Source organism: Cheilinus undulatus, linkage group 8, assembly GCF_018320785.1.
Source record: "Cheilinus undulatus linkage group 8, ASM1832078v1, whole genome shotgun sequence".
NCBI classification, from domain to species: domain Eukaryota; kingdom Metazoa; phylum Chordata; class Actinopteri; order Labriformes; family Labridae; genus Cheilinus; species Cheilinus undulatus.
Window position 1 is genome coordinate 41,194,648 of NC_054872.1, and position 21,589 is coordinate 41,216,236.

At 39.5% G+C, this 21,589-nt stretch overlaps 1 protein-coding gene across 2 annotated transcripts; it reads left to right on the forward strand.

Annotated features, from left to right (window-relative positions):
* Nucleotides 1-552: 552 nt before the first annotated feature.
* Nucleotides 553-21,577, forward strand: bag6 (BCL2 associated athanogene 6). 2 transcript variants are annotated; one of them, XM_041793392.1, is made up of 25 exons: nt 553-680; nt 3,622-3,709; nt 3,795-3,912; nt 4,195-4,409; nt 4,904-4,975; nt 5,063-5,185; nt 5,281-5,483; nt 5,656-5,788; nt 6,951-7,151; nt 7,233-7,455; nt 7,780-7,836; nt 9,292-9,635; nt 9,720-9,792; nt 9,927-10,258; nt 12,491-12,758; nt 12,889-13,058; nt 13,232-13,285; nt 13,629-13,737; nt 15,218-15,342; nt 18,144-18,278; nt 18,607-18,663; nt 18,771-18,995; nt 19,978-20,085; nt 20,174-20,320; nt 21,020-21,577. In XM_041793392.1, exons 2-25 carry the CDS (start codon nt 3,629-3,631, stop codon nt 21,113-21,115), a joined length of 3,669 nt encoding a protein of 1,222 aa, XP_041649326.1. In that variant the 5' UTR covers nt 553-680; nt 3,622-3,628; the 3' UTR covers nt 21,116-21,577. The 2 variants fall into 2 exon arrangements, with proteins under 2 accessions (XP_041649326.1, XP_041649327.1); XM_041793393.1 differs by lacking the exons at nt 18,144-18,278; nt 18,607-18,663; nt 18,771-18,995; ... (1 more) ...; nt 20,174-20,320; nt 21,020-21,577 and adding an exon at nt 16,092-17,750 and having other exon boundaries at nt 598-680.
* Nucleotides 21,578-21,589: the final 12 nt, after the last annotated feature.

Here is a 21,589-nt window from a genome sequence, read left to right on the forward strand (position 1 = left end):
TAAATATAATATCAGTGCGCTGTCAATAGGCTAAATTAACCGATTTATTGATGAGAATTACTGACATATTTCATATGCAACGACAAAGTGAAGATGTATCGTGGATTCTGAATGTCTGACAGTCTAGCAATAGTCTCATATCGTCCTTATGAAAATAAAAAAGTACTTTTAGTTACTATTTATCTAATCATTAAATATCTGCTATTAGCTAGACTGAAAAATGGCTGGCTAAAATTTTGTCATAGCTTAAGTCGACAAATGTACGCTTGACAGTAAACTGGATGACACATCTTGCCGTAAAAGCTGCATTTTATTTATGCTAACTGAGCCACCTAGATAATAATATTTGTCTGACATTTGTGGGGAAAAAATAAGTGAATCATAAATGTTTTAATTTTTAGATTTTATCATGGATAGACCTTCCTCTTTTTCATTATCTTTTTTTTTTTTTTTTTTTTAGTTACAGCTGTACCTCTCAAAAATGGCGCCCACGTAGTCGTATCGTTCTCGTGAGCACTAGCAACCCAGGCCGCATCTGCCCGTACTTATCTATGCTCTCAACCGACTGGCAGCTTCTAGCAAGTACCGGAGCCTCTACTAGGAAGTCATTTTCATGTTTTTTGATGATAAGAAACAGCTGCATACACTGGATAAGTTGAGAGGATTGTGTGACTTTTAAGGTAAATAACGAACTCCTCACTAACGTCTGAATAAACACGTTATACAATACTGTTTTGATCTGACTAGGCTGTTGAGACATTTTGTTTATCTAGCATTAGCTTAGCCTGCCAGCAAGTTAGCCGGTGAATGTTAGCTTCGTTGCTAATGCTTCACTGATCTTCAGGTTAATCCATGCTAAATCCTGTTAGCAAGCTACCGCTAACAACGGTAGTCTGCTAGCATTTTCCGTTAGAACTATTTGAATATCTTGGTAACTTTAAATATATTTAACTGAAGTGTAAACTGAAATCCCCATACTATTGGCTGTCCTATCTCGATAGGACTAACTTTATCAAAGCTACTGTCAGCTTTTAGCTTATGTCTGTTTTTAGTGACGTTAGCTACGTGAACATAATGTTGGTGCCTTGCAAGTTTGATTAACGTGAAGTGATCGGCCTCTGTTAAACTTCATCTCTGGTTCGGTTTAATTGACTTCAGTTATTGCCTTATAATGAATATTAAATTAATACTGTATGTGTTTATTCGTCCTTCGAATACTTTACTCAGGAAACATCTTTCTTATCTCATTATTAATCACTTATGTGATTGCCTGTCTTTAAATATAAACATTTATTGGTTGACACAGGTAAAGCCACGAATACTGTTTGTGACTGACTTTTTGTTGAATACAGGAAGAACATATACATTTATTTAATAATTCCAATGGGGAAGTTTACTTTTCCTCTCTGTTTTGTCTTATATGCTACATATACAGAAGGCCAGAGATACACAAACATGCTCAAACAGGATCCTGTGCCCATGCACTTATGGAGAGATGTCAGAGTAGGAGCCTGCACATTAGATAGCTCAAGTAGTTGGGGGTTTGGTGCCTTGCTCAAGAGTACATTTGCAGTTCTTGGTAACTTACCTGGCATCTTTCCAGCAACCACATGATTCCATAATTTGGTCCAGAGGGGGAGTAACTGGTAATCCTCTAGTTCCAAGCCCAAAATCCTACAAACTGAGCTCTTGCTACCCTTTGATACATTGATGTAGACCTGAATGTTTGACAGTATTATTTTTGGTCCATTTTCCCTGCCCTAATAGATTATAGTATTTATATAATAATCAGCTGATTTGACCCTGTAATAGATGAATTAGTGTTGGTCTAAATTAGAGCTGTCAGCATTACTGCATTGATCGCAGTAAAGTGAGGTCCATAATAAGTGCATTACATTTTTCTAATCATTTATTTCAAGAACCCTTAGGATAAGCCATTGCACTGTCTCCTTGCAGCCACGGTTATGTATAATAAGTCCACTACAACTCCATAATGTCTCATTTCACCAAAAAAAAAATCACTGACAGCTTAGTGGACAAATCAGAAGGCATATGGACCTTGTGTTGACAAATGGCAAACATTTTCTCCTTTCTGTTTTCCTTTTCAAATAGTGGAATTTCAAAATGTGACAAAAAGGAGGGAATTTTCTAAATTTCTGATATTATTAATGATCAAAAATGTTATCAAAGAAGGGAAGCCACCAGGGCTATCTTCAGGCGCACTGCTTGAGTCAAGGATTAAGTAAAAAATAAAAGCCTTTATTTGCTCAGGGCATATTTCATAAAAAACCGACACAGACACAGGTGAGGTTCATTTAGATCAGGGGTGTCCAAACTTATTCTACTGAGGACCATATACAAAAATTCTGAAGGATGGTGGAGGCACTTTCAAATACCTCCACTTTATGATATCAAAGTTAGTCAATCCAGTCCAAATAAGGTAAAGATTTTAAGCCACAAAAAGATGCACTCAAATAAATTGTCATGTCAAAATGTTTGTGTACAGAATTACCACAGTAGGTATTTCGTAACATCTTCACAAACAAGAATTTTTTTGTATTTTCTTATTGACAGAAGAGTATAGTTTTGTGTTACCTTCCTGGACGAGCCCCCAAGGTCACAAAAAAATATTCTCGTCTGTCAATAAGAAAACAGATAAAATTTACAGTCAAGCACAGCAGAGTTTCATGTTCTAATTTGGGCCATTCATCATTTATCTTTTAGAGTTTGCTGTGGGCCAATTAAAAATGGACAAAGGGCTGCATTTGGCCCCCAGGCCACAGTTTGGACACACCTGATTTAGATAAATCACGTGGTCTGGGGACTGAAACAACAACCAACACCAACACCAGTATTTCTTTCCTCAACTAAAATACTATTTGACAGCCACAGTTTAAGTGTTTGCCAATATTAAAGCCTGGTTTTGTAATTTCCTCTTTCAAAGTGCTAAGATAAGCAAGCAAACCCCTGAACACTGTCTAAACTGAGCAGATATGAAACATTGCTGACAGAATTGTGCAATTCAATGCTGTTCTCACTAAATTTAGTTGAACTACCTTGTGAATTTGAATGGGCCTTATCTTTTCCTTGTTTCTCTCATGGCAACCATGCTACTGATGATGTATTGTCTTCAGGCCTGGTATGTCGCTACACCATTATTTGTTCAAATAAAAATGTATGACTTTGAAACACTTGGTATCAACATTTTGAGGAAATGTTTTTGTCTGACCCATTAAATGCATACAGTTTCTGGGGATGATTTGAATTATGTTTCCATGATTTAACAACTCAGACCCCACTGTTTAAAACTTTAAGTGTTCTCAGCATTTCCTGTAGCAAGTCTGCTAAATTCCCTAAATTTCCCCCTGTAAGATTAGTATCAGTCCTGATTTCCCACACATTTCAGCTTCATTATTGGTGTTTTTTATTGTGGTATAGTCAACCACAATTAAATTTAATATCAAATAGTCTGACCATGTTTTTTTCTCTTTTGAAGGGACAACGTATTTTGCCTATTTTACAAAAATGGGGGGCAGAATAAAAATATTATATTAATATATTTATATATATAATATTTATTTAATTTATATAGTCACTAAACACTCTTGCTTTATGACACAGGATAATCATGGAGGAACCAACTACAGACATAGAGGTGACCGTCAAAACATTAGACTCCCAAAGCAGAACCTACACTGTTGGTGCTCAGGTAAATCCATAACGTCCACCTAAAGACTGTCTTTATTTTTGAGTTTGAGCTGGTCTGTTCTCATGTCTGTACTACTTTTTTGTAGCTGACAGTCAAAGAGTTTAAGGAGCACATTGCCCCTTCAGTGGGAATTCCTGTTGACAAACAGAGGCTGATCTACCAGGGCAGAGTCTTACAGGATGAGAGGACTCTGACAGACTACAGTAAGTAATCAAAGGTTAATTAAGGCAATGATACTATCTTGTTTCAAGAAATCTGTTTTATATTTCTCTTTCCTTCTCTGTTCACTTTTTAAATTTACAGTGCTTACAGGGTTGATTAGGATATGCTGTGTTTTAATCTTTCACTTGTTTTTGTTTCTATATGATATGGCATGCCAACAAAAGTTGTTAATTTTGAAGGCTTCCAGGAGCTTATAATACAGATGAAACCATCCCACAACCATATATTTAGATTTTTAACTTTGCCTTCTGTTGTTATCTCAGACGTCGGTGGGAAAGTGATACACCTCGTCGAACGTGCACCACCTCCGCCCTCCCAGCCTGGCTCAGGATCAGGAGGACCTTCAGCAGACAGCGGGCCATCCTCTTCCTCCCAGGGACCATCACAAGTGCCTCCACATGACCGCAATGCTAACAGCTACGTAATGCTTGGCACTTTTAACCTGCCTGTTAACATCATGGACCCCCAGCAGATACAGGTAAGTCAGCTTTTATTTGTTTACACTGAACTTTCGCCAACTGGACTGCAGTGTGGGTGTAGGTTTTGACAACAAGGGAAATTCACAGAGTGAAGGCAATGTCTCTGATTCTGTGAGATTTGCAGCATTATTTTTAACAGAGCCTTATAGAGATGTAATGCTTAATAGTAGAGGAATGTTTATGGTTACTGTTTTTACTTTACTGTGTTAATTCAGGCCAACTATGAAACCATGTTTAAGCTTACTCCTAGTTGGACCAGCCCTATTTATATAAAAGAAGGTGTTTTATAGCTATTTCTAAAGTTCTTCTGCTGTTATTCCATTTGTCCTTCTGTTATGTAAAACACGTAGTAAAGCTGGTTTTGCTAAGTGCTACTAAATTAACTATATTATTATAATTACAATTTTATGCAGTTTGTAACCTAGTTTAAACCAGTTTTTTATTCCTGGCTGCTTAAGATTTGTGTCTCTGTGCTGTAATTTTCCCCCTTCAGATGTCAGTTCAACAGATGGTGTCGGGCATGGGGGAGAACGCCAGGAACGCTAGAGTCACAACTAGCACTGGGGTAAGAAATCTGCATAGTGTTCGTTCCTCTTCACCACTATCATGTGCTTTTCTGATCGCCACCTTTTAATCTCTTTTTCTGTTACAGAGCAATGGGTCCGTGAACGTGCACATCGATATGGACCAACCAGTGCAGAGTGAGCCAAGGCTGAGGCTGGTGCTGGCTGAAAACCTGCTGAGGGACATCAATGATGTCATCCACAGGATGGAGGTGAGAGCTCAAGCTTTTTAAACCAGTCCAGTAGAAGAGCTCTAGAGGCATCATTTGACAATAACATATTTACCTGTTATATTTTGTCTTCTTAGGGCCGAGGGCCAGCTGAATCTTCCTCCTCTCAAACAGAGACAACTACTGCTTCTGCTCCTCCTCCTCCCTCATCTTCATCCACCAGCTCCACTCCATCTCCCTCCGCCCAGCCCATGGATACCTCCCCACCTCCTACAACCCCACCACCTCCACCCTCCTCTTCAGCACAATCTGAGGGACCAACACCCCAGCCTGGACCCAAGTAGGACATCCTTTTTCTCTGATTGTCACATATTAATCTCTTGCCACTAAATATCATATAAGGGCCAATCCATAATTATTTATACTCAGCATGCTTTATTGAAGCTAACATTCTCAGTTAGTTTCTGTTATTATTTGATCCTAATCACTTTTGCCTTTCTGCCTGCCCGTAGTCATCCCAGCCCAGCTGAGTTGGCGGAGATGTTGTCCGAGCTGCGCAGAGTGGAGGAACGACTGCAGCCCTTTATTCAGAGAGCTCACACCATCCTGGAGACAGCCACGACAGCAGAATACAACAATAACACAGTAGGAACCAAACAGCTCTATGAGAACTTACTGCTGATCTTTGGTACATTTTTTAAAGAAAAAAACAAAGGGATTTTATATTTAGATAAATTTAAAACATTCAAGGGTCACATCTTAAGTTAAGTAAAACTTAAATCCCAAGGCCAGTAACTTTAATATTGTGTTCTGTCATTTTAAGGTAATCATTTGAAATATTAGGATAATTAAAATCAGATCAATTTTCATCTCATACCTGGATTATTCTTTGAAATAATAATATGTTTATGGGATAAAAGATATATGCATTTACACTTTGCATGGTAGCTTTCTTGTACTTTCATTTTTAGATTATTTTTGGGCGTTTGCCTTTATTGGATGAGGTAGCTGAAGAGAGACAGGAAACATGGGAAAAGAGGGGAGGGGAAGACACTCACCAAACATGCCCCAATATTGAGAATTAATCCGCGGACCAGTGCTGGAGGACTGCAGCCCCTTTATATAGGCCCCTGCTCTACCAACTGAGCCAAACGGGCACCAATTGTTGTATTGAAGTTTAAGGGTGCACAAATACCAGACAGTCTGTACCATACCGAAGCATGTGTGACCCAAAGTCCAGTTTGTTTGACCAGTATGAGTGCTCCGTGTCATACTCGAGCATGGCACGCTTCCCTGGCCTCGACACAAATTGAAGAGGTTTGCTTTGACACAGTGGGATTGCTCTTGCGAAAAAACTGGTGCGCAGTATGGACGTGATGTTAAAATCATTAGAACTGTTCCTGTAGAAGGCATCCATTCTGCAAGCTTTCTAAGACTACACATCTTCTGAGCTGACTGTGTCAAATTAAGACATGACATATCTGTGCTCATGCCCGGTTTGGGTCAGTGCAGCATGAGGGCTGATCATCAAGGGACTAAGGAGAGGAGGACAATCATGCTTCACCACAGTATGGGGCCAACTGGTTCTGGTGTGTGTCCAAATAACAGCACTTCTGTTCTCCAGGGAATTTTGATAGTGTTATATTTCCAAAACAGAGACAAGGTATCAGTCCTCATTTCTAATTCTTGTCAAAAAGAAATTGGATATCTTCTCAAAATGTTTTTTTCCTCCTCCAAATGCTAAAAATCTTAAGACTCTAGCAGAAACAGTGTAATTGTGATTAAATTAATTTCCTTCCTTCTACAGGAGAGAGAAGACGACCAGCGCAACCTTGTTATGACATGGGAATGTCTCCGTCTTCTTGGCAACACCCTTGTGGCCCTCAGTGATCTACGACTGAACCTAATGAGCCCAGTGCCTCGCCACCTTCATGTGGTCCGGCCTTTTTCCCACTATGCCACCCCTGTGACTCTGCCTGGAGCGGTGCACCACCACATTCCTGTGCAAGTGAGTCTAAGCATATAGAAGTAATTCATTTGAGCATTTAATGTGTCTACACACTGACTTTGTCTGCTGCTTCACCCACAGATGAACCTGGGTGCCACAGTGACAGTCGGGGCTAATGGCGTGGAGGGACAAGCTCCGCCCACCCAGTCGGCCAACCAGGCGGAGCAGGCAGGTCAGGGACAGACCTCCCCCTCACAGACCTCCCCCTCCAATCAGCAGGCTGGACAGGGACAGGCTGGCCCCCGGGTCATCAGGATCAGCCACCAGGCAGTCCCGGTGGTCATGATGCAGATGAACACGGACGGTGTGTTGTCCCCTACCCGCCACTGATTGAATGCTTCGCTACATCACGGCTAGTTGTGTGTTCTAATGCTGTGCAGCAGTGCTTTTAGTTACATTTTTCACATTAAGAATAACTGCACCCTTGATGCACTGCTGCTACCAGCATTTGCTGAATGATCTCAAGAATGGAACTTTTCTGTTTACATGTGTGATTCACTCTCCTATAATTTGATGAACGATATCCATTACTGAAGAGTCCTTCAGTAGGGAGTTTTACACAGGTGATTACTCGTACTATATATAGGTGTTCATCTGTTTTTTTCTTTATTCTTTTTCTTGTATGTAGGTTCAGTCCCAGGAGCAAACCCTGCTGCAGCTGGACAGCAAATACCTGGGCAACCAGGTAAAAACTCACACACTAGTCACATAAATGCTCTTTGACTCTAGTGAAGACTTAATGTAGAAAGTCAGCCAATTAAATAGCATCTTACATTTTAAACTTTAACAGTCTAAAGCAGGGGTGTCAAACTCAAGGCCTAGGGGCTTAATCTGGCCCATGGTACAGTTATACCCGGCCCACAAGATCATATCATATTTTTATTACAACTGGCCCACCAAGGTCACAGATTTGCTCTCTTTTAAAAATGCAAACTTAACCTTGATTATTTAAAATATCCTTGTTAGTTCATGACATTTTTGAAAATAGATAGTAAAAATGATTAGATTAAAATTCAGAAATGAGGAGAAAGAAATACATTTGTGTTTTCATTTCATACTTCAATTTTGTGTCTCACAATTACAATTGGCTTTTTATTTCATATTTTGACCATTTCAACTCATAATTTTGGCTTTTATCTTATATTTTGACCTTCTATATTCACGATTTCAAATTCTAGGTCATATCTAGAAACTCATGATCTTGAACTTTATATCATATTTTGACCATTAAAAGTCATGATTTAGGCTTTCTATCTGATATATTTGCCTTTAAAAACATTATTTTTGGCTTTAAATTTTGTGTTTTCACTTTCTGAACTTAAAAGTTTGACTTTTTATCTCAGATGTTGAGCTTTTAAAGTTATCATTATGACTATTTTAATCTTAAAATTATTCATCATCAGTGCTAAATTTTTTTTTCTCCAATTCATTTGGAGAAAACCACTAGTTGAGACACACTGTCGAAAAATAAAAACCTTTTTGGCTTCATTTTTTCCTGAAGCTTCACTGTTACCTGCAATCTGTTTCATGTGATATTCTCAATCCATGTACTTTAATATTGTGAAAATATGTTAGGCTATAGTCTTTAAGCAAATGTTAAATGGAATCTTGCATGTTAAGACTTGTTGACATATTAACTGGATTAACATTGGTAACTTTAGCATGCATGTTGGTCAAAAGAGCACACGAGATGTCTTAATTTGATACAATAAAGTATGACACAATACCATACTATGCGACAAGATACACTTTCTTTTCCTTCGGGAAATTTGTTCTTGGTGTCAAAGTACTGCACACCTACAGCTGCCACCAACGCAGCATTTATGAACAATAGAAGCCACAAAAACAACCCACATGTACATGGAGAAGCACATTCCAAAGAAGGACCACAAACAGTCAGATAAGGGGGTAAATCTTGAAAACCCAGTCTGAATTTCACCTTGCCAGGTGGCTTGCTAACAAGCTGTTGGGATAGGTTGTTTGGTCTCCAAATACCTTTGTGCATGATCTCTGTGTCTTATTGAAGTGATATTTTATCACTATAAAGTTTTAGACAAGGCTAAGAAAATAATCCTGTCATAAACTGACGACAGTCAGTCTGTTCATATGTAGATTCAGGATTTTCTGTGTCTTCCTTCAGGTGCTCTCCCTCAAGACTTTATGCGGAATCTCATGCAACAGATCAGCCAGTATGCTGCTGCCGTGGCAACTAGTGCCGCTGCCGCTGGCCACCCTGTCCCACCGCAGCCTACCCCACCTGGCTACAGCTCCACTGCAAACTCCTCAACTACAACCACTGGCCCCAACACACCCACCACTACCCCTACTGCTCCCCCTCCTCCTCCCCACGCGGGCCCCCAGCCACAGGCCAGGGTTGTGTTCACCCGGCCACCCTTTGCACCCAATATGGCCCCTCCAGCCTTTGGCCCCCGGGGGACTACCATTAATGTGAGGGCCTCCATGCCGGGCCAGCAGCCGGGACAGGTGGGAATAGTGTTTTTGGATTGCTTTCCTTTTTTTAAAGCTGAACAAAACATTTGAGAATAACTGCAGAATCTCCCCCTACAGGCTTTTAATCCCGCTGCTCTTAACCAGATGATTAGTGGACTGGTTGGACAGCTTTTACTTCCTGGACAAATGGGTACGCGTTTCTGATTGTCAGGCAAAGATTTGGACTGTATTCTTGTCTTTTTCTTTAATTTTGAAAGCATAAACTATCAAGACTTAATCAAAGATTACTGTCTGTAAGTAAAATGTTGTTTTATTTTTCCCCAGCTGGTCAAACGGTCACATCCTCCTCATCCACGTCCACCTCCTCCTCTTCCTCCTTTTCCTCCTCCTCTCAAAGCTCTTCTTCCTCTTCGTCCTCCTCCTTCTCCTTTTCCACCTCGGGTCCAACACCTCCACCCACTGCAAACTCTGCTGCTCAGCCTGAGAACACCAGTGAGCCGCAGCCCCAGGACATGCCTCCAGACCTGGGCCAGCTCATCGGCTCTCTCCTAGGTGTCACTGGTGGGGCTGCTGTGGGACCTGGAGGGGCCCCTTCAATTACTGTGACCACATCAGGGGTCCCAGCATTCATCCAGGGCGTGAGTGAATTCATGCAGGTCAGTGCTTTAATGATGGATCTGAATGCAATTAAAGGTACAACATGTAGAGTTTTTGCACTGAAACGTCTAAACTGATTAGTAAAAATTACACAACCTATGTTGTAGATTTTCAGTTTAGTATTTACATTACATCCAATATTTCCAATTGTTTTCAAAGCTAGAGAAGTTCTTCATTTTCATAGCTGTAACAAAACATTCCTCGTCTGCCACATGACAGATGTGACATGTTTACATGTGAACTGCGGATGTTATGTCTGAGACTGCTACATAAGGAAGCATGAGCTGCTGCTGGAGGCTGCTGTTCTATTGTATGCATTCATGATTTTGGCTGCTTGTGATGGACCACAATTATTCTCTGACATGAGCTGCACGTTCTGTTGTGAAGCCTCCCTGATTGTCCTGACTGTGGTCCATTCAGAGTTTCTTTTCTTTAGGAATGGGGTATGGAGAACAGGGTTTCTGCAGATCCTTAAAAAGTCTAAAATAGTCTTAAATGCATGTTTAAGGCCTGATTTTTATCAGTGAGACCTCCAAGACATGTCTGTATCCAGTCTTTGTTTTCTAGCCAACCATCTATGATTTTAATCATCATCTTCCAAAAAATGTTGCAGAAATGTTCTCCAACGCACAGAATTCAGTGTTGGATTTTTTAAGATTCCCAGGGTAGGACCCCAGACTGCTCTCTGATTTTACCCGACTCACTGCAATTTAATTAACTCTGTACTGTTGTAAAACACTTGTCCAGTTCTCTAAAATCTCGGCTACCACTTTGCCTACTTAAAAATCAGTGCAGTCCACTCTTATTTTAACAAGTTTTGCCTGACAAAAGGATACTAGGCTACTTTTTAACAGTTAAACTGTTCAGAATCAGCTCAGCACACTTGCAAAAATATGTTATGATAAATATCACCATATACATTGATAGATTGGAGGCATTTAATTTTCCAAAAGTCATCAAATTTGGGAATTTATGACAAAAAAATGTCCTATACCATTTGACATTTCATAAACAGTTCATCAGTTCATTCCTGTATCGGTTGTACTTAGAAATGGTGTGCCTTTCAGTTTTGACTGTTTTCTGCACAAAGAAAAGTGTTACTCTTTTCTCTCAGTTCAGGTCTTAAAAAGATCATAGGAAGTCCTACATTTGATTTTAAAAGTGTGTAGGAACCTTGGGAGTGAAGCACTCCACTTAAATTTGTTTGGAAATGCTACTATCCCTAAAATATCTCAAAACTGTTCAAGGTTGTTGTAAACATTCTCAAATCTCAATCTTTTTCTATTTTCAGTTTGAACATTTTTATCACAAAAGTGGAGCATTAAAAAAAAAAAAAAAAAAAAAAAACATCTGTCTTTTTTTAAAGTTGATGTTCTGATGTTTCCCTGTCAGTTCTTCCCAATGTTTGTTGGCAAAGCCCCGTTCACAGGACAAAGCACTCATATGTAGAGTGGCTCGAATAAATGCAGGCATCAAAACTACTTCTTTTTTCTAAATGTGATGAGGCAGTTTCTTGTATTTATCAAAGACTGAGATTGTAAATATGATTCTTATCAAGTCAGAATCCTGAGTAATGCACAATATGTTTACACATACATGGAATTTTCCTCAGTGTTTTTTGTGTAAAAGTCAAAGAACATAAAAAAGAGTATAAAAGCAGAGCAGGATGCTAGGGGATAGCATGAGGAAAAATGGAAAATTATTAAGAAATTTGTATCATAATACATGTAATAGGAGTAATAAATAAAGAACTGTACAGTTGTAGGTGCAGGGCAGTGTCTAGAGCAATCAAATCTTCATCTTTGCCGTAAAAACAGTGGCAGTTTAACTACATTTTTTTGTCCAGAAGCTATCTTTTTGCCTAAGATGTAATGATGACATCTGTCATCTTGAATGTTGTCCTGTTCATTAATATTATGTTGATTTTAAGTTAGAAATTGTACTTTTTTTATGGAACCAAAGAAGAATAGCTGCAGCAAAGCAGCAGCTGATGGGGATCTGTTAAACGTTGCTGATGTCCATTGGGTTTTAATGTTAATGATGGACAACTTTTTAAACTTTGAAACATTTGATGTATGTTTGTAAAAGCATGTTAAGACATTATGATACATTGGTGTTGGTTCTAGCATTAAAGCAGGTGAGATACCTGTTTTGTTTCATGTTTTGTTTACATTTATAGTAAATCAAAGAAATGCCGGCAATTCCTCATTCCTCATCTATTTCATCCCCAGGCCTCCCAGCCCATCTTTGCTCCTCCTCCTCCTCCTCCTCCCTCTGGTACCACTCCTGCTCCTGGCTCGGGCCCAAACCCTGCTCCCAATCCCCCAGGGGCAGCCGAAGCTCTCAACCCGGAGCTGTTCACAGGCATTGTCCGTGGCGTCCTGAGCACCATGATGGGCTCTCTGGGACACGCCCAGAATGACACGGAGAGCATTGCACAGTTCATGCAGAGGCTGTCCCAGGCTACCAACATCTTCATCAGCCCTGAGGATCCTACAGGTAAACATCACACAAAGAAATACACTATCCTGTCACTACAACATCTGAGCTGATTCGGTTTTCAGTTGAAAAGCATTTCAGAAAAAGTTCTCAGCTAAATTTAACAATCTTTATTGTTTTGATTTCGCAGGGTTCTTTGGAGAGCTGCTGATGTTGGTGTGCCAGACGTTCACCATGTCAGACCTGGTGATGCTGCTCCACGGTCAGCACCAGCCCCTCGGCCGTATCCAGCCTCAGCTGTCCCAGTTCTTCACCCAGAACTACCTCAACGGCAGAGAGCCTACCGATGCAAACATTGCTGTAAGAAGCCATCACCAGAAAAAAAGGCGAAATCGATTTTTGTAAAACCCATACATATTCTTCATGATTGGCCCCATTTTTGATAGTTTGTCTTTGACCTAAAGATGTTTGATTTCTTTCTTTCTTTACCTGCATGCTGTCATTTGCTGCATGTCTTATTTTTCCTCCTCCAGGCTGCAGCTGAGAGTCTGGTCAATGAACTGGAGGAGTACATCACTGAGAGCTTTGTAAGTTCCTCATATAATTACTCCTTTATGATTGAGATTCAGTCTTAGTCTATAGTTTTATGTAATCAAAAGATGACAAGTTAAGGTTCCCAATTTCTCAACTGTTTTTGTGTGGATTATGAAGAACCTCAATGCACTTGATCAGATGAAATAGTTTTATTTTGCTTATCTAATGAAAAAACCTAAATGTTAACTTCAACATAATTTTGTGAACATTAAGTAACAGATTTAGCAGTAAATTAACATGGAGTTTAACAAAATTTCAAAGTTTTGTTGACAACTGTCAAAAGGGATCGTTGTCTGTGTTGTGTATTGACAGTCCCTCTTTTTCCATATCATGCAGAGAGAGTCTTCAGTCACAGTGTTGGAGGGCGTTGATGTAACTCAGACCAACATGTCCTTCTTCAGGCAGCAGCTGACACACATCGCCACGCATATTCTGAGATGCAATGGTAAATCAATATTAAGAAAATAACACCATAGGATATGTTAACACATTTAAACTAAAGGTCACCCGTAAAGAAAGCCTCTAAAATGGAAATATTGTTTGAAAGCAACTTCCAGAAACCAGAAGGGTTTCTGACAGGCTGCACAGAATTTCAGCTTTTTAAAAAAATCTTTATTTCTCATCCTTGTTAAAAAATTAGAGACACAGAAAGCTATTTGAAAGCTTCAACGCTTGGCTTTAACCTTATGTAATTGCCTTTGCACTGACATTTATTATCATTTAAAAAATCATGGATCTAATCAAAAACATCAACATCCTCCTCCATATTGTTGCTCTCAACTTTTAAAACACTGCTGTAGTCTGCCTAAGTGCCCTTCCTGTCACTCTAGTTCTTAAGTCTCAACTAAAAAACAACTATTTTATGCATCAACTTTCCCGTGTGGTGGCTAAAGGAGAAAAAAAATCAAAATAATTTTTGTCCCATCTGCCTTTCACATGTTTTTTGTGAATCACATTGCAGTTCTTTGTTTACATGTCTAAAAAATAATGAGATCATCCAACACATGCTGATGTTGCATGAGGTCATAAAGGTACTTGGCCTAAATGGGTGAAGTGAGTAAATGTTCTTCTAGGTTTGGACCTAAATTGTTGAATGTTTGACGACTAGTTTGAAAGAATCAATTTGACTGCTAGTCTCAAAGGCTGCCAGGGAAACAAGATCAATTATTTCAGCTGTATTAGGGTGCTCAATTTCTTTTTTTTTTTTTTCATAGATTTTTCAGTTCCTCCAAATAAATCTTGACTTGTGGCCTATCTTGATGTCCCCTAATTAATACTTTCAATGCAATTTTGAGTATAAGCTTTACTTAAAATGAATCATCTTTGCAACATAAGAGACAAACAATTCAACCGAACAACTCATTGTGTCTCCCTGCAGTCATTCATTTATAAAGGCTTGAATATGTTTCTTTTTATAGAATCCTAAATGCCACTGTGCTTCTTATTGACCCTGTCATTGCTTGGCCAAAAAATTGTTTTGTTTCTTGTTAATGTCTTGGCTCATAATGCTCATTCCACACTTCCACACTTAATGCAGACTTAATAAGTGGAAAAAAGGATGGTGCAGGTCCCATCATAAACAATGCACAAAAAATGAATAAATCTGACTGACAGTTGACTATTGGCAGAATCTGACCAATCAGATTCAACTATGTAAATACTTACTAAGGACTAAATCTTGGTCACAGGGGCAACTGGACCTCAACAAGTTGAGTTGTCCCTGTGACCAAGATTTGGATAACAGGGACACCCCTAGTTTCATTGTTTTGGTTCTATTTCAGTCTCAGTTTAGCTAAAAGTGTTGGTAACTCACCAGGGTCTACTACTGCTTGGTGATGAAGTTAACTATAATGCTGGTTTCCATGTGTCTGTGAGACTTTGGCATCGTGTTTCATTGCTAATGTATCACACCTTTCTCTCCCCAGATGAGTCCTTCGGCCCCCAACTACTGCAGATGTGTAACCAGGCGCTGTTTGAATGTCTCGCCCTCAACCTGCACTGCTTGGGAGGCGACCAGATAGCTCTCACTGCAGTCATCAACCACAGAATAGTCAGTGTACAATCTCGAACTAATACACACACTCTTTATTAGAGGGACAACCGAGGAAAGAATTTCACTGAAATTGCTTTGTTTAGGTGCAGTGTCAGGTTTAAAGCTTTGAAGATCCAAGTAGGTGAGAGTGTAAGGAAATGCTGAAACGAACACAAATGACCATTTGGAGGATTTTTTTAAGGGTTTTTGATTAAGGTTATAATTTTACCTGACCAGCTTCAAATATTGCATTAGTTGCAGTAGATGCAGAAGAAATGTCATTACATAGATTTTTAACCAACACTTGTATTCACCACAACTTCAAAACAGCAGCATTAAAGGGATTGTTTCAGGATTTTTGAAGTTGGGTCGTATGAGGTTCTTGGCTATAGTAGTGGCATTAGCTTCCTGTGATTTCTGTGAAAGTTGATCCTATGGTTATTACTAGCTCAGAGAGATCCCCAGCATAATGGCTGTAGATCTGAATGTTTTATCTGCGTAGTTTAACGAGTTTTGAGTAAAAATGGGCCAAGAAAATATTTTGGCAGCTTTTGGCATTTTGTCTCCTTCCACAGTGCACTGATATCTTCTGATCAGCTGTGTGGGTCTGCGGGCTTCTACAGGGATAATAACACCACAACAAGCTTAAACAAAGATAATGTAACATCCCGAGTTACCTGGTGGTGTAGGTGTGGAAAATTAAACCCATGCTTGGGTACTTTACTGCTCAAAACTTTCAAATGAAGTTTCTCTGCTCCCTCTTTCAGCCTGCTGACTTTCCATCTGTATCGACCAATCCTACGGCTGATTTGTGGCCGCGCCATCTTGAGCGGCTGTCATTACTCCGGTGGAACTGCGGTGTCCACTACCACCTGCTGGCTGTGACAGCAGCAGATATGTTTGAAATAAAAACATTACAGAACCACATAGGAACCATAATTGGAGGGCTAAGTCTTCAGTTATATTTTACAAATTAAATATATTTTACGCATGTCTATTTCAGAAATACAGTAAAAACGTGAATTCAGGTCCAGAGTTCACGTTAGACTCTCATAGCTGACCGACCTCCATAATTCCACTCATATACAACTAACAGACATAACCAGCAATAATAGACACAAACACTGTAATCCAGTATCATGTCAAGACAAGAGCCACATATTTCTATATAAAACCCAACCTGAGTCCAAAACAGTAAAAACCGAACCGAATCTTAATCCGAGCTATCTATCCTATCATTACAGCCTGTCTTTTAACACAGATTACACATGACTGGAACTTGAAAATGACTGAGAAAAGTCATTATTTCATTTATTTAGCTTGTTAGCCACCATTAGCAGCTTACAACAGCCAAATATCCTCCGCAGAAAACAACAAATTGCTGTACCAAACCGCTAACCAGCAAAACTCTGCATTTTAAATGAACTTTGTTGCTTACCTAATTGACAATATTGGTCCTCAAAAGCTGATGAATTCAGCTGCAACCGCTGTCAACTTACAACTTTAATATCCAGCTGTCCTTGTTCTTGGAATAGTTGAAGAAAAAACTTTCCCTGTTGATAGTTTAGCACTGTCCTCTTCTTGTATCCTTGACTGATTCAAAATCCTCCCATACTGCCACTTATCCTGCATAGCGTTTTGTCCGTCAACTCCCTACTAGTTTGTGTTGATCTCATGAGTATTTAATTAGCCACGTGCAGCTTATGTATATCAATAGACCTGAGCACTGAGCAGAAAGGAGTACGCTCTCACACAAAGTATAGTTCATAGAAAAATTACTTCTAGTTTATATTAGAACTATTCAACCAATAACTAATGCTTTTTTAGGAAATACAATATGAAATATGTAATTATTTGCCATTTATTCAGCAATTGGCATATTTTCCAGCTGGAGGTATTGGCAATCATATCTTCATCTGCTTGGCCTTACATGTCATCATGTCTGAAAAAACAATGTCGGCTAACATAAACCCAGTGCCTGTTTAAAAAAAAAAAAAAAAAAAAAAGGCTGTTTAATGACATTTTATTCAAATTAGTTAGTATTATAAAATAAAACTGTATGTAAATATGTTTACATAAAATGCATAGTAAAATACATAGTATTTTTACTTGGTCATTACGTACATATCTTAAGTTTGTGACGATTTTTAAATCAGCTGTGAAATCCATATGTTGTGTACCGTGTCCTCTAACATGTTGAGTAAAATAAAGTTAAATTGAAGTCATGGCAAAAGAAGAAACATTCACTTTCATTACAATGCATGGCTTAACTGGCGAGAGTCCACCACAGTAATGGCAGCTAGTCAATTTCCACTTCTTCTCAGGATTTGTCTATAAGTTCTTCTTCGTGTACCCCGGTTCATACACATATCCTTTCGTATCCACAGTAAATGGCACATCATCATCACTCGAGTTGAAATCGAGTTGAATTTTTTGGGGGGGGGGGGGGGTAAAGTGCTTTCTATGTTTTTCGACTCAGTGTACAGGCGAGCTAACATATTTTCTCAGCCCATTTTTATGTAAAACATGTTAAACTACGCAGATAAAACATTCCCATCTACAGCCATTATGCCGCAGATCTCTCTGAGCTCATAATAACCATAGGATCAACTTTCACAGGAATCATTGAAGGCTAATGGTGCTACTATAACAAAGTACCTCGTATGACCCAACTTCAAAATCCCGAAATATCCTGAGGGTACTAGACTTTACATAGTCAGAAAATTGTATGCTTTACATCCCAATCAAGGTGAACTATGTAAAAAGAAAAGAAAGCAAGATAAGATGAAGCATCCATTCTGTATTTTCTCTTGTTCCAGCGGAGGATGTCGAGTGACATCAGCCCCAGTCTGGTCAACTGGATGACCAGTATGATGACGATGAGGCTGCAGGTCATTCTAGAGCACATCCCTATCACACAGGAGCAGATCCAGAACTACATCGTCTACACACAGGTACCAAACAGGCTGCATGCATATTTTGAGAAACTTTTATAAGACATGGAGTATGTTGGGAAAACAGCACCTTAAAGCCTAGCTAAAATGATGTGTGCAGCCCGACCTTGGAGTTACACTTCAAATCCACATTTCCATCCAAGTTGTTTCTTTTTATTTATTTTCTTATTTGAAAACTTTTTTTTTTATGCTGCTGCAGAACAGAGTGCATATGTCACATGTTGCATTCAGAGAAAGGAGCCTCTGTCTTCTGATGGCTGAAACCTATCCTGTTACTCTGGGCTGCAGGTCTGAAATGGCTAATAAATATTAAATGACTTTCTTTCAGAGAGATCAGTCTTCTGCAGCTGGCACACAAGAGCCCGAACGAGCACAAAGTTCAACGGTAAGCCTGAGGTGTCTTTATGTCCTTTCCTGATGAACTCAGTTTGACATTTTCACTTCTACTCAGCCCTTCAGTTTCCTCATTTTCACTGTCCTCCTCCTCCAAAGATTGGGGACACCCTCTCACCGGCTGCAGCCACCACAGCGGAGGAGGCCATGTCAGTGTCACACGACACGAGGGCATCGTCACGAGAAACGAGGGTGTTGCCTGGAGACCTGGGCGCCTCGGGAGGAGCTGCACCGTTAGGTGGCGACATGGCAGCAGCAGGAGCAGAGGGGAGAAGTGAGGAGTCTTCCCGAGAGTCAGAGGCCTGGGCGGCTGCTGTTCCACCTGTAAGAGACCAGTGTTAATTTTGGCAGCTATTTTTAATTTCAGTCTTAGGTTTAGTCTCTAAATGACATGCCTTTTAGTTTTAACCATGTTTTAGTCATTTCTATCCTTTTTAGTTTTAGTCGACAATAGCTCAAAACATTTTAGTCTAGTTTTAGTCCATAAAAAGTCCTCACATTTTAGTCTTTACTTTTAGTCCAAGCATCTGGCACCAAATCATGGTAGTGAGTTCTCTGCATTCTGCCAAACCTGGGATCCCTACTTTCTACAGCTGAGGAAAAGAAGAGATACAGCTGCATTGTTTTTTGAAATATTTACCCACAGTGGAGAAATATCACGGATTTTGAATTTCTGATGAAAACTACATTACATTTTAGTCTAGTTTTAGTCATCTTGACAAAAACTAAACTTAGTTTTTAGTCCTCACAGATCTGTTTTTGTCAGTTTTAGTCTAGTTTTTGTCATGGAAAAAAGTGTCGACGAATAGTTTAGCCATAGTTTTAGTTGACAGAATTAACACTGTAGGAGACAGTGCAGTTTATTCACTTTCTTTCCTAATGTTTCTCCAGGAATCAGCTTTGTCTCTTACAGTGCTCAGTACTTAAGATGATCAGCGCAATAAACACAAAACAGAATTTAGTTAAACTTTTTCCACTGCAGAAAGTTGTTCCATTAAGAATACTTCACCCTGTACTGTAGTCTGTGAAGTCTTCAGTATAAGAAAGATATTGCTTTTGGAATTAATAGTGCAGTTCTGCTCATACCTGGGTCTTCCATACAGCAGTGTGGTATGAAATAATGGGAACAAGTTCTTTTGTTTGTATTGCACATTGCACACTCTCCCTTATCCAAAATTAATATGAGACTTTTGAAGTTTTTTATTTGTACAGAAGGATTCTGTGTAATACGTTGACAACACAGTCATATTTATCCATAATCCTTCTGACCCATCTCCTTCCTGTCTGTTTACTCTGTGTGTTGTAGGAGTGGGTGCCAATCATCAGGTGTGACATGATGACCCAGAGAAAGATGAAGGCTCAGCCTCCACTCTCTGATGCCTATCTGCACGGCATGCCAGCTAAACGCAGGAAGGTAATCAGATCAGAAGTCCCCTTATCTTTGACGTATGTGCATTTCGTGTCCACAGCATTCTTTAGACTGTATGTTTGTGCATTTTCAGACTGGACTGGGGGGTGGAAGTCTCCTCTCCCTCTCTGACGCAGTGAGTCAGGCAGCCAGGACGGCTGGAGTGAAGCCCATCACCTCTGCAGAGCAGCTTCAAGATGATCTGGAGACCCAGGACATGAAGGAAGCTTATGCAGAGCAGGTAACGCAATCTGCAGTGAGTGTATACTGCAAACCAGTCAGGCCAATATGATCACAGTATGGCCCTTTTGTTCTGATAGCTTTAAGACAGATTTTTATGAAGATTGTTTCACACTGACTGTTAGTTAACCACACATGCCAGACAGACTGTTTCAGATATCCACTGCATGGATATAGTTTCAGTCACCTGGGAAAGCTCCCATAGAGAATGTTTGGGAAGGGCAGGACTTTCAAAAATTCTTAGAAGGTGATTGGTCAAACCTGTCTGTCACATCAAGACTGGCCAATCAGGGCGACAAGACAAAATAATAACACTATTGTCATAAAAATAAAGGGAGACAAAAAGTAACAAACACAACTCCTGATTGTTTTTCTATTGTATCCTTGTGTGATAGAAAAATAAATGCGTTGCTACATTACTTATTATCATAGCTAGAACTGTAGTACAAAGAATGGATTTTTTCAATGTAAATGTTTAGCTTTGCTGGTTAGATATGTGTAGGACAGACTCTTGTCTATTTTTTAAGGCCAGATTTTGATTTATTAGCGTCAGCACAGATGTCAGTGAGATTTCGCCAATATATGGGAATCGATCTGTGGTCACATGGCTGCCTTAAAAATCACAAAGTAACCTTCCTCTGGCAGAGTTCTTGAAACCATTTAAGATCATAATAATAGTGTTTTTCTTTTCTCCTCCCAGGTCAAATCAGACATCAAGAAGCGAGTGAGAGAAGACCCAGATTTCAACTCCCAGCAGTTCCCCAACTCACACAGAGCTTTCTCATCAGACTCTTAAACATGTAACCAAACCTGCAAGACTCATTACTCTTCCTTTATCTTTTATTTTTATTTCTTGGATCTTTATACGACTACTGCTCAACACAGCCTCACCCCCAGAACTGTCTGTTTGCCTTTTTAGCAGCTCTCTTGAATCATGGCCTCATGCTATAATGTGACGACTCCCCCAGTGCCTATTTATTTTTCTGTTTGTGTCCAACCTTTGCTAAGACAATTTGCGTTGCTAAAAGTTATCACACCAGAATTTAGTGAGACTGAAGCAGGTAGCTTTACTTCTCTTTGGATAAATGTATGTCTGTTGTTTTCTTTTCGCCCTCTTCTCCCTGTGTTGCTGTGTTAATAATGAGCCTGACTTTGGCCTTCCTCTCAGTACTCTCAAATGCTAGAGTATAATTTCATGCGATGAACATGCTGTTTGGTACATGAATGTACAGTACGCTTAATAAAAATCTTGATACAACTCAAAGTTTTC

Bases quoted from the DNA above. Each gene is read 5' to 3' on its own strand.
- bag6 (XM_041793392.1), top strand. From the start codon at position 3,629: ATGGAGGAACCAACTACAGACATAGAGGTGACCGTCAAAACATTAGAC. The intron at 9,636-9,719 runs GTGGGAATAGTG...CTCCCCCTACAG, and splicing joins CGGGCCAGCAGCCGGGACAG to GCTTTTAATCCCGCTGCTCT. The intron at 20,086-20,173 runs GTAATCAGATCA...GTGCATTTTCAG, and splicing joins TGCCAGCTAAACGCAGGAAG to ACTGGACTGGGGGGTGGAAG.